This window comes from Salmo salar, chromosome 21 (genome assembly GCF_965601325.2).
Source record: "Salmo salar chromosome 21, fSalSal1, whole genome shotgun sequence".
NCBI lineage: Eukaryota > Metazoa > Chordata > Actinopteri > Salmoniformes > Salmonidae > Salmo > Salmo salar.
Genome location: NC_138311.1, coordinates 36,032,886 through 36,046,284, shown reverse-complemented (window position 1 = coordinate 36,046,284; position 13,399 = coordinate 36,032,886). Strand labels below are relative to the sequence as shown.

Below are 13,399 nucleotides of genomic sequence, written 5' to 3'. Positions count from 1 at the left end.
TTGTTATTCATACGTTCCTTCAAAATAAATGTCCCACAAGCGGTGGGAGTTAAATCATTACAGAAAGGCAAGTATTCATTGGGCTTTAAAGTTGAACAACAAATACGTTCTTCAAAACTTTACTATCACAAATTCTTTATGTGATCTGAGCATGATTCCGCGGGCCGTATTGAATCAGGTCGCAGGCCGTATTGAATCAGGTCGCAGGCCGCATACGGCCCCCGGGCCGGCCTTTGCCCAGGCCTGGTCTAGAGTAAAATCTGTGTATGTCAACAGATCAACAGAGAACACTATCGTGAAAGTCCTATTCTCACGCTTGCGGTCTAATATAGTGAGTGTGTACGGTGCAGACCCATCTAAAAGACCGAATGAAAATAGACAGATAAATAGACCATAAAGACTGAATGAAAATAGACAAAAACCACTTCCGGTGAAAAGTGGAGCATGAAGACCCCTATCTTTAATAAATAACAATAAAATCAATCAGAACAAATTTACAATAAAAAAACTAAACAAATATAATGCCTGTTGAATCAGGAAGTGGCAGTGTTGTTGGGTAGCCTATCAAAATCAAGGGCTCTGAAGAGACTCCTCCCCCTGCTCAAGTACTGGCTCAGGGCCTTCTCCTGCAAGCAACAACAGTTACCATGACAACACAGCATCACTCAGCTGTAACCTTGACAACCCTCCACTCGGCAGCTATCTATCTCTTCGACACTTGGTCACAGATGGCTGTAACTGACAACACAATTATAGAAACGAGAAAAATACCACATAGCTATAGCTTACTGACAGGGCAACAGCATTGTTAAAAGGCATGACTGTTGGTTTCACTGTGCTATTGTGCTGTGTTGTATTGTGTTGTATTGCATTGCATGTTGTTGTGTTGCGTTATGTTGCACTACATTATGTTGCATTGTTGTATTGTACATTCTATCGTATATTGTGTCGTATATCATATCGTATATCGTATCATATCATATCGCTAGCTAGCATTCCTACCGTTCCATGGTAGTTGTTCAGGAGAGATGGGACCATGTGATGTTGTCTCTTTATCCTCAGATGGTGACTGAGGCCTGTGAGGACTGTGGTCCAGCTCTGAGTCCTCCTGAAAAGAGTTATTGGAGTTTGTGTTTGTGTTGTTCATCAGTTCATTGAAGGGCTCTGATTGAAGCTCCTGGCTGTGTCTCTCAGGGCTGGTGTGAGTTGACGTAACCTCTGTGTTCATCAGGGACTCCTCCTCTGGGTCAGAAGTCAACTCAGCTTGCTCTTTCCTCGCCAACTCTGAAGAAACGAGATAACACAAGCAACAGGAATGAACCTGTAATGTCATGTCATAGTCTTCTGACAATGGAAAGAACATAAAACACTGAAAGAAGGATAGGTATTCAGGTGACTGAAGAAGACAAAGAAAAAAAAGGAAGAAGAGCAACACCAACAACAACTATACCTTGTACAGAGAGTTCCTTCCATCTGTCTTTGTTGTGTTGGATGACCTCTGCCAGTGTGTGTCTGACCCGTTTCAGGTCAATGCCAGCCAGGCTATAGTCTGTAGTGAGCCCCTGGTCAACCCCCTGGCTGGACCCTCGACCACTGTGTCTCTGGACTGACTCCACCACCGTCACTGACCCGCTACCTGTCAAACTGAACCAACAAGCAACATACAACAGAAACTCTGTCAAATTACGTCCATTCTGTCAAATATATGTTGACGCCGTAAGTCAGAATGACAATGACACCAACTCTTTGTGTGGCTGTCCTAATATGGACATATTATATAGAACAGAAAACACTGGAGCAATACTTGGTTGCTTATTCCACAGCTTAGAACGACCATAGAGATAGGAGACAGAGAAATTCTGAGTGTGAGTGATACTGGTGATACTGGCAGGCATTTTGAATACGTCAGAGATGCTAATCTGGGAAAACTGAGCCGGGAAAACTGGGATTGTCCAGAGTTTATAATAATGGGAATGTGTCTCACCTTGACCTGCGGACACCAGTGTCGTGTGACTTTAAGCTATCCTCTATGAGAGGTGTAATGATCTTCTCTGTCGTGTCCACCAACACAGAGAATGTGGGTTCTACTATGAAGTCAATGAACCCTGAGAGACAGACAGAGAAACTGATGATTGTACTTTTCAGAGAAACAGGAGAAAAAAAACAGTGTGTGATGTTACAGCAAATGTAATTTATGATGACAGACCGTGAAGATTCCCATGCCTTATCGTAGCAAGGGAAAAATATCAGATCATTTCTCAAATGTCCACATGGTGGCGCATTTGAGCTATGGCCTGTCTGAGTACACGAACCCTTCAGAGCTGTATGAAACAGCTCACAGGGGGTCAACAAGGTGTGATGCTCACCTATTTGTGACTGGGCAATCATGGTAGCTTTACGATCACACAGAGGAGAGAATGGCAGCCCTAACTCAACCTCCTTATCGCCCTGTAAAAAACAACAACAATACCAGCCTTTATAACCATATCACTGCAGAATGGCAGGAGCGGCTCTACTGTATAATTTAACATGATTCACTACAATACCCATAATGCTCAATGTAACATATCCAGTTGATCCAAGTGAAGACATTCCTAAAGCTATTGGAATGGTATCCCATATCCTTAGCGATTCATGATACATACATAATACAGTGGTCAAGTTTCCCTCTCGCATGGTATCTGTCAGGGACTGTTTATACTGTACCTGTCTGAAGAACTCCTCCATCAGGGCCTGTGTCCATCGGTAGTGCAGCTTCCAGGCCTTGGCTGGGTGGCTGATGTCAGCTGCATGCAGCATCAGAGACAGGGCTTTAGCCTTGTCTACTCTGTAGAAACAACAGTACATCAGCTAACACAAATACATATACACTGATACACTAAGACAGACAGCCAGACAGCATCAGAGATACAGTAGGGCTTTAGCCTGGTCTACTCGGTCAATCAACCACACAGACAACAGTACATCAGATACACTCAAGACAGACAGACAGACAGACAGACAGACAGACAGACAGACAGACAGACAGACAGGCACGCACGCACGCACGCACGCACGCACGCAAACACACACACACACACACACACACACACACACACACACACACACACACACACACACACACACACACACACACACACACACACACACACACAGGGATATCATACAGGGACACATAAAGGATCAAGATGAAAGGCATGGTCCAGAGAGCTGGGGCTATAGGTTAGAGGCTAGGGTTTAGGGGTGGGGGCTAAGGGTTCAGGGGTCATAGGTCAGGGTCCAGAGACAGTCCACTCACCCCTCGGGCTGCTGCAGGGCGTTCCTCATGGTTTTGATCTGCTGGAAATGGCAGGACATGTCTGTACTCATCACCATCTCAATCACCAGGGTCCGCAGTTCTCTGACAGACAGACAGGTTAGAGTTAGGTGAAAGAGAAATGGCAGGACATGTCTGTACTCATTACTATCTCAATCATCAGGATCTGTAGCTCTCTGGAAACAGGGTCAGTTTCCACCTAGCCTCCACTCCAGCTGTTTTTGGATTCTCAAGGACAAGAACACAGTGTGATGTCTAGCACCGCTTCTTCACGACAAACCCCAGTCATTAGCATAGCATTTCTATACAGTACCTACTGATCGGGGTGAGCTGTGGGACTTTCCATAATCACTGAATCACAGCCAGAAGATGACTGGCCATCCCTTAGAGCCTGGTTTCTCTCCAGGTTTCTTCCTAGGTTCCTGCATTTCTAGGGAGTTTTTCCTAGCCACCATGCTTTTAGGCTGGGTTTCTGTATAAGCACTTTGTGACAACTGCTGATGTTAAAAGGGCTTTATAAATACACTATCTATACAAAAGTATGTGGACACCCCTTCAAATTTGTGGATTCTGCTATTTCAGCCACAACTGTTGCTGACAGGTGTACACAATTGAGCACACAGCCATGAAATCTCCATAGACAAACATTGGCAGTAGAATGGCCTTACTGAAGATCTCAGTGACTTTCAACGTGGCACAGTCATAGGATGCCACCTTTCCAACAAGTCAGTTAGTCAAATTTCTTCCCTGCTAGAGCTGCCCCGGTCAACTGTAAGTGCTGTTAATGTGAAGTGAAAACATCTAGGAGCAACAACGGCTCAGCCGCGAAGTGGTAGGCCACAAAGCTCACAGAACGGGGTCGCCGAGTGCTGAAGCGTGTAGTGCGTAAAAATCGTCTGTCCTCGGTTGCAACGTTTACTACCGAGTTCCAAACTGCCTCTCGAAACGTCAGCACAAAAACTGTTTGTCGGGAGCTTCATTAAATGGGTTTCCATGGCCGAGCAGCCGCACACAAGCCTAAGATCACCATGCGAATGCCAAGCGTTGGTGGTGTAAAGCTCGCCACCATTGGACTCTGGAGCAGTGGAAACGCGTTCTCTGGAGTGATGAATCACGCTTCACCATCTTGCAGTCTGACAGACTAAACTGGGTTTGGTGGATGCCAGGAGAACGCTACAATGCCTTGCAAAAGTATTCATCCCCCTTGGCGTTTTTCCTATTTTGTTGCATTACAACCTGTCATTTAAATAGATTTTTATTTGGATTTATGTAATGGACATAGACAAAATAGTCCAAATTGGTGTAGTGAAATGAAAAAAATAACGGAAAAGTGGTGCGTGCATACTGTATGTATTCACCCCCTTTGTTATGAAGCCCCTAAATAAGATCTGGTGCAATCAATTACCTTCAGAAGTCGCATAATTAGTTAAATAAAGTCCACCTGTGTGCAATCTAAGTGTCACATGGTCTCAGTATATATACAGCTGTTCTGAAAGGCCCCAGAGTCTGCAACACCAGTAAGCAAGGGGCACCACCAAGCAAGCAGTACCATGAAGACCAAGGAGCTCTCCAAACAGGTCAGGGACAAAGTTGTGGAGAAGTACAGATCAGGGTTGGGTTATAAACAAAATCTGAAACTTTGAACATCCCATGGAATACCATTAAATCCATTATTAACATTTTTAAAGAATATGGCACCACAACAAACCTGCCAAGAGAGGGCCGCCCACCAAAACTCACAGACCAGGCAAGGAGGGCATTAATCAGAGAGGCAACAAAGAGACCAAAGATAACTCTGAAGGAGCTGCAAAGTTCCACAGCGGAGATTGGAGTATCTGTCCATAGGACTACTTTAAACTGTACACTACACAGAGCTAGGCTTTATGGAAGAGTGGCCAGAATAAAAAAAAAAACAGTGCTTAAAGAAAAAAATAAGAAAACACATTTGGTGTTCGCCAGTCTTCCAGAGATTTGAGACTGGGACGGAGGTTCACCTTCCAGCAGGACAATGACCCTAAGCATACTGCTAAAGCAACACTTGAGTGGTTTAAGGGGAAACATTTAAATGTCTTGGAATGGCCTAGTCAAAGCCCAGACCTTAATCCAATTGAGAATCTGTGGTATGACTTAAAGATTGCTGTACACCAGCGGAACCCATCCAACTTGAAGGAGCTGAAGCAGTTTTACCTTGAAGAATGGGAAAAAAATCCCAGTGGCTAGATGTGCCAAGTTTATAGAGACATACCCCAAGAGACTTGCAGCTGTAATTTCTACAAATGGTAGCTCCACAAAGTATTGACTTTGGGGTGGTGAATGAATAGTTATGCACGCTCAAGTTTTCTGTTTTTTTTTGTGTTGTTTCTTGTTTGTTTCACAATAAAAAATATTTTGCATCTGTACCTCCCTGAACGCATTGTGCCAACTGTAAAGTTTGGTGGATGAGGAATAATGGCCTGGGGCTGTTTTTCATGGTTCATGCTAGGCACCTTAGTTCCAGCGAAGGAAAATCTCAATGCTACAGCATACAATGACATTCGAGTCAATTCTGTGCTTCCAACGTTGTGGCAACAGTTTAGGGAAAGCCCTTTCCTGTTTCAGCATGACAATGCCCCTGTGCACAAAGTGAGGTCCATACAGAAATGGTTTGTCGAGATCTTCACTGGCCTGCACAAAGCCCTGACCTCAACCCCATTGAACACCTTTAGGATGAATTGGAATTGCGAGGCAGGCCTAATCGCTCAACATCAGTGCCTGACCTCACTAATGCTCGTGTGGCTGAATGGAATCAAGTCCCTGCAGCAATGTTCCAACATCTAGTGGAAAGCCTTCCCAGAAGAGTGGTGGCTGATATAGCAGCAATAAGGGGACCAACTCCACATAAATGCCCATGATTTTGGAATGAGATGAGTAGATGTCCACATACTTTTGGTCATGTAGTTTGATTGATTGATTGAATGTGACATGTTCTCTCTGTCATCCAGGTTATATAATAGTCTTGCATTGAAATACACCACACCACATTTGTATCCAAACCTAGAATTAAGGCTAAGTATCCAGGTTATGTTACAGTTCTTGCCCCTTCGTTCTTTGAAGTGTTGATCTCAATCAATTCATCAAATGTATTTTATAAAGCCCTTTTTACATCAGCATTTGTCACAAAGTGCTTTACAGATATCCAGCCTAAAACCCCAAAGCTTGAGGATCTGAGGAGTCTTTCTTAACTCACCGCCAGTCATCTTTTGACAGGTTGACCAGTATGTTCATCTCATCTTCTTGCATAAGTCTGTAGGCAGCACTGACATGGTGGTTCTCCAGGACTGAGCGGTCATTGTACAGGATGGCCACCTCTGACCTGGAGAGAGGAAGAGAAGAAGCAGAAAAAGAGGGAAGAGAAGGTGTGATTATTTATTGTGCCACATGGGGCTTCCCAGACTGGATAGCTTTACCAGGTAGCCATCTTGTATGGAAACACTACCCCAGTGGGCAAAACTGGTTGAAGCGGCTTCATTCCGACCAGTTTTGAAATGACGATAGTGATTATGAAAGCGATGGTAGCGACTCGAGATGGTAGCGATTTTAAAACACATAATCACAGAAGGGGAGTTTGAACAATACCTTCATTTTCCATCTCACCACACAACAACCCTCATGTCTAAAGGACCAGAGGCCTTTCTGATCATTGTTATTAGACTAGAATGCAGAGGTTTAAACTAAGTGAAGGGTTTAATCTCTCTCCCTCTCACACATTCTCACTCTGTCTCTCTTTCGTTGCTATCCCTTGTTATCACTGAGGTCAATGCTGCAATATTGATTATTCTTATTGTGCACTTTAATGGGTTGTTTAAATGGGTGCCTTCACTTAAATGGGTTCTTTATATGGCCATGTTCCTTTCTTCAGGCTCCATTGGCATTCATTAGTCAGTGTCAGACTGGCTGCACTGTCTGGGAGGCAAGTACAATACAAGGACATCTTCAGTTTAACATTGGTATTGATATGGCAATAAATAATTATCGTTGAGTCATCAATCAGTCTATTAGGTTGATTACTATCAGTGGTACAGTAGCTTAGGAATTAAAATATCTACTGACTGAAGAATACGGACACACTCACCTGGTCTGAATGTGAAAGTTGTTGGTTGTCCCAGTGTGTTCAAAGTCATGGATAGCTGCAGCAAACACCATGGCTAGAATGTCCAGTTCAGTGAGCCAGTGCTGAGAGAGAGAGAGAGAGAGAGAGAGAGAGAGAGAGAGAGAGAGAGAGAGAGAGAGAGAGAGAGAGAGAGAGAGAGAGAGAGGAGAGAGAGAGAGAGAGAGAGAGGAGAGAGAGAGAGAGAGAGAGGAGAGAGAGAGAGAGAGAGAAGAGAGAGAGAGAGAGAGAGAGAGAGAGAGAGAGGAGAGAGAGAGAGCGAGAGAGAGAGAGAGAGAGAGAGAGAGGAGAGAGAGAGAGAGAGAGAGAGAGGAGAGAGAGAGAGAGAGAGAGAGAGAGAGAGAGAGAGAGAGAGAGAGAGAGAGAGAGAGAGAGAGATTGTAACAAGAAACACAATCAGAACCTGTCCTTTGATTTGTGTATGATGCTGGGGGATAATTCATTGCACGAATGTGTGAGAGACTCACCATAATGCCAGTGTGGAGCATCAGATAGTGTGCTGTCTGTGTGACGTCAGCAGCGTGGATCAGGTTGTGGTAGGGGTTTCTGTGTTTGCTGTAGCCCACCTCTAGAGCCTCTACGAAGGACACCAGAGATGACACTGGAATCTGGGAAGAACAGGGAGGTTAAGACCCCAGAGATGACACTGGAATCTGGGGAAGAACAGGGAGGTTAAGACCCCAGAGATGACACTGGAATCTGGGGAAGAACAGGGAGGTTAAGACCCCAGAGATGACACTGGAATCTGGGGAAGAACAGGGAGGTTAAGACCCCAGAGATGACACTGGAATCTGGGGAAGAACAGGGAGGTTAAGACCCCAGAGATGACACTGGAATCTGGGGAAGAACAGGGAGGTTAAGACCCCAGAGATGACACTGGAATCTGGGGAAGAACAGGGAGGTTAAGACCCCAGAGATGACACTGGAATCTGGGGAAGAACAGGGAGGTTAAGACCCCAGAGATGACACTGGAATCTGGGGAAGAACAGGGAGGTTAAGACCCCAGAGATGACACTGGAATCTGGGGAAGAACAGGGAGGTTAAGACCCCAGAGATTACACTGGAATCTGGGGAAGAACAGGGAGGTTAAGACCCCAGAGATGACACTGGAATCTGGGGAAGAACAGGGAGGTTAAGACCCCAGCGGCAGGTAGCCTAGTGGTTAGAGCGTTGGACTAGTAACCGAAATGACACAGCTATCTGGGTTAAGACACCAGAGTTGACACTGGAATCTGGGTTAGAATAGGCAGGTTAAGACACTGGTATCTGGGTTAGAACAGGGAGGTTAAGACACTGGTATCTGGGTTAGAATAGGGAGGTTAAGACACTGGTATCTGGGTTAGAATAGGGAGGTTAAGACACTGGTATCTGGGTTAGAACAGGGAGGTTAAGACACTGGTATCTGGGTTAGAATAGGGAGGTTAAGACACTGGTATCTGGGTTAGAATAGGGAGGTTAAGACACTGGTATCTGGGTTAGAACAGGGAGGTTAAGACACTGGTATCTGGGTTAGAACAGGGAGGTTAAGACACTGGTATCTGGGTTAGAATAGGGAGGTTAAGACACTGGTATCTGGGTTAGAATAGGGAGATTAAGACACTGGTATCTGGGTTAGAACAGGGAGGTTAAGACACTGGTATCTGGGTTAGAATAGGGAGGTTAAGACACTGGTATCTGGGTTAGAACAGGGAGGTTAAGACACTGGTATCTGGGTTAGAACAGGGAGGTTAAGACACTGGTATCTGGGTTAGAACAGGGAGGTTAAGACACTGGTATCTGGGTTAGAATAGGGAGGTTAAGACACTGGTATCTGGGTTAGAACAGGGAGGTTAAGACACTGGTATCTGGGTTAGAATAGGGAGGTTAAGACACTGGTATCTGGGTTAGAACAGGGAGGTTAAGACACTGGTATCTGGGTTAGAATAGGGAGGTTAAGACACTGGTATCTGGGTTAGAACAGGGAGGTTAAGACACTGGTATCTGGGTTAGAACAGGGAGGTTAAGACACTGGTATCTGGGTTAGAACAGGGAGGTTAAGACACTGGTATCTGGGTTAGAATAGGGAGGTTAAGACACTGGTATCTGGGTTAGAACAGGGAGGTTAAGACACTGGTATCTGGGTTAGAATAGGGAGGTTAAGACACTGGTATCTGGGTTAGAACAGGGAGGTTAAGACACTGGTATCTGGGTTAGAACAGGGAGGTTAGGTCTGCCTGATAAATTGTAAAGATGGGATGCACTCCACCCCCAAAATAATTATAAAAATCAAGTATATTCTGTCTTTCAATCAAAGATCACAATTTTAAAAAGACAGAAACAGAAGCCAGAGCTCAAAGTTTCAGCTAGATGAACAATTAGAAGGTGATTGGCTCTGTGCTGGGTCATGGAGGGCCAGTTTCACCACAGACAACCACTAACACAGTGAGTTCCAGGCAACTGGAGAGACAAGTGAAATGTTATCACGCACGTCACCGACTTCATTACAGAAAAGATAACTCCTGCACACTCCTACAATATACTGTATTACATCTGCACGTTGTTTATTGTCCAAATTGTTATGTGTGCGGGAGTTAGCTTTTCTACAATGAAGCTGGAGAGATAAAGAGATATACGTGTGGGGGCTTCGTGTACATGTACTGTAGCTTGTGTGCAAGCTTAACTTCTATTGTTTAATCAGACTAAGAGCAGAGCATGGCCCAGAACACTGCTCTTCCTAAATCCACTATCTGTAGGCGACTATCTATGGGTGACTATCTGTAGGCGACTATCTATGGGTGACTATCTGTAGGCGACTATCTATGGGTGACTATCTGTAGGCGACTATCTATGGGTGACTATCTGTAGGCGACTATCTATGGGTGACTATCTGTAGGCGACTATCTATGGGTGACTATCTATGGGTGACTATCTGTAGGCGACTATCTATGGGTGACTATCTGTAGGTGACTATCTATGGGTGACTATCTGTAGGCGACTATCTATGGGTGACTATCTGTAGGTGACTATCTATGGGTGACTATCTGTAGGTGACTATCTATGGGTGACTATCTGTAGGCGACTATCTATGGGTGACTATCTGTAGGTGACTATCTATGGGTGACTATCTGTAGGCGACTATCTATGGGTGACTATCTGTAGGTGACTATCTATGGGTGACTATCTGTAGGTGACTATCTATGGGTGACTATCTGTAGGCGACTATCTATGGGTGACTATCTGTAGGCGACTATCTATGGGTGACTATCTGTAGGCGACTTTCTATGGGTGACTATCTGTAGGCGACTATCTATGGGTGACTATCTGTAGGCGACTATCTATGGGTGACTATCTGTAGGCGACTATCTATGGGTGACTATCTGTAGGTGACTATCTATGGGTGACTATCTGTAGGTGAGTAAATATACAGTAGGCAACTATCTGTAGGTGACTATCTATGGGTGACTATCTGGAGGCGACTATCTATGGGTGACTATCTGTAGGTGACTATCTATGGGTGACTATCTGTAGGCGACTATCTATGGGTGACTATCTGTAGGTGACTATCTATGGGTGACTATCTGTAGGCGACTATCTATGGGTGACTATCTGTAGGTGACTATCTATGGGTGACTATCTGTAGGTGACTATCTATGGGTGACTATCTGTAGGCGACTATCTATGGGTGACTATCTGTAGGTGACTATCTATGGGTGACTATCTGTAGGCGACTATCTATGGGTGACTATCTGTAGGTGACTATCTATGGGTGACTATCTGTAGGTGACTATCTATGGGTGACTATCTGTAGGCGACTATCTATGGGTGACTATCTGTAGGCGACTATCTATGGGTGACTATCTGTAGGCGACTTTCTATGGGTGACTATCTGTAGGCGACTATCTATGGGTGACTATCTGTAGGCGACTATCTATGGGTGACTATCTGTAGGCGACTATCTATGGGTGACTATCTGTAGGTGACTATCTATGGGTGACTATCTGTAGGTGACTATCTATGGGTGACTATCTGTAGGCGACTATCTATGGGTGACTATCTGTAGGTGACTATCTATGGGTGACTATCTGTAGGCGACTATCTATGGGTGACTATCTGTAGGTGACTATCTATGGGTGACTATCTGTAGGCGACTTTCTATGGGTGACTATCTGTAGGCGACTATCTATGGGTGACTATCTGTAGGTGACTATCTATGGGTGACTATCTGTAGGCGACTATCTATGGGTGACTATCTGTAGGTGACTATCTGTAGGTGACTATATATACAGTAGGTGACTATCTGTAGGCGACTATCTATGGGTGACTATCTGTAGGTGACTATCTGTAGGTGACCATCTATGGGTGACCATCTGTAGGTGACCATCTGTAGGTGACTATCTGTAGGTGAGTAAATATACAGTAGGCAACTATCTGTAGGTGACCATCTATGGGTGACCATCTGTAGGCGACTATCTATGGGTGACGATCTGTAGGTGACTATCTATGGGTGACTATCTGTAGGTGACTATCTATGGGTGACTATCTGTAGGCGACTATCTATGGGTGACTATCTGTAGGCGACTATCTATGGGTGACTATCTGTAGGCGACTTTCTATGGGTGACTATCTGTAGGCGACTATCTATGGGTGACTATCTGTAGGCGACTATCTATGGGTGACTATCTGTAGGCGACTATCTATGGGTGACTATCTGTAGGTGACTATCTATGGGTGACTATCTGTAGGTGACTATCTATGGGTGACTATCTGTAGGCGACTATCTATGGGTGACTATCTGTAGGTGACTATCTATGGGTGACTATCTGTAGGCGACTATCTATGGGTGACTATCTGTAGGTGACTATCTATGGGTGACTATCTGTAGGCGACTTTCTATGGGTGACTATCTGTAGGCGACTATCTATGGGTGACTATCTGTAGGTGACTATCTATGGGTGACTATCTGTAGGCGACTATCTATGGGTGACTATCTGTAGGTGACTATCTGTAGGTGACTATATATACAGTAGGTGACTATCTGTAGGCGACTATCTATGGGTGACTATCTGTAGGCGACTATCTGTAGGTGACCATCTATGGGTGACCATCTGTAGGTGACCATCTGTAGGTGACTATCTGTAGGTGACTAAATATACAGTAGGCAACTATCTGTAGGTGACCATCTATGGGTGACCATCTGTAGGCGACTATCTATGGGTGACTATCTGTAGGTGACCATCTATGGGTGACCATCTGTAGGCGACCATCTGTAGGTGACCATCTATAGGTGACTATCTGTAGGTGGCTATATATACAGTAGGCAACTATCTGTAGGCAACTATCTATAGGTGACTATATATACAGTAGGTGACTATTTGTAGGTGACCATCTATGGGTGACTATCTGTAGGTGACTGTCTGTAGGTGAGAATCTGTAGGTGACTATATACATAGTAGGAAACTATCTGTAGGTGACTATCTATGGGTGACTATGGTCCTGTTCCTCTGCTCAGACATTTTTTGCTGACACATGCCATATCTTACAACACCTGGATAGGTATTTTATATCAGCTAACCACATCATATGTTAAAGCAATCTGGTGCCCGACAGCACAGTCCATGCAACGTCTGAGCAGTGGAACACGACCTATCTATAGGTGACAGGGCTGAAGTGGCAGAAATGTAAATATGTATAGATCGGGTATTGATGGGTTCACAAGGTGGGGCTACAAACAATATGACTTGGAATAGATGGTCACTGTTGTATGATCTGTAACACATTACGGCTACATAAGATTATTACATGCCTCAAGCCCTGCTGTGTGTTCTGGGCCCTGCTCTTAGTTATGTCATGTAGTGTTACGTAGCCCTTATGACAGAGCATTTAAGTAGCCCTTATGACAGAGCGTTCAAGTAAAGTCCAATCATATGATCATATTAATGAAAAGATTATCCTCAAAT

The 13,399-nt window shown here is 44.6% G+C and overlaps 1 protein-coding gene across 2 annotated transcripts in view; it reads right to left on the bottom strand.

Annotated features, from left to right (window-relative positions):
* Positions 1 to 425: 425 nt before the first annotated feature.
* Positions 426 to 13,399, bottom strand: part of LOC106582264 (dual specificity calcium/calmodulin-dependent 3',5'-cyclic nucleotide phosphodiesterase 1A) — a 95,048-nt gene continuing 82,074 nt past the window's right edge. For both annotated transcript variants that reach the window (XM_082967135.1, XM_082967136.1), the window contains 10 exons: positions 7,931 to 8,071; positions 7,428 to 7,528; positions 6,543 to 6,668; positions 3,299 to 3,400; positions 2,707 to 2,827; positions 2,367 to 2,448; positions 1,985 to 2,105; positions 1,451 to 1,644; positions 1,003 to 1,284; positions 426 to 626 (listed from right to left, as the gene is read on the bottom strand). In XM_082967135.1, the coding sequence (XP_082823261.1) occupies positions 571 to 626; positions 1,003 to 1,284; positions 1,451 to 1,644; positions 1,985 to 2,105; positions 2,367 to 2,448; positions 2,707 to 2,827; positions 3,299 to 3,400; positions 6,543 to 6,668; positions 7,428 to 7,528; positions 7,931 to 8,071 (1,326 nt within the window). In that variant the 3' untranslated portion in view covers positions 426 to 570. The remainder of the gene's footprint in view (positions 627 to 1,002; positions 1,285 to 1,450; positions 1,645 to 1,984; positions 2,106 to 2,366; positions 2,449 to 2,706; positions 2,828 to 3,298; positions 3,401 to 6,542; positions 6,669 to 7,427; positions 7,529 to 7,930; positions 8,072 to 13,399) is intronic.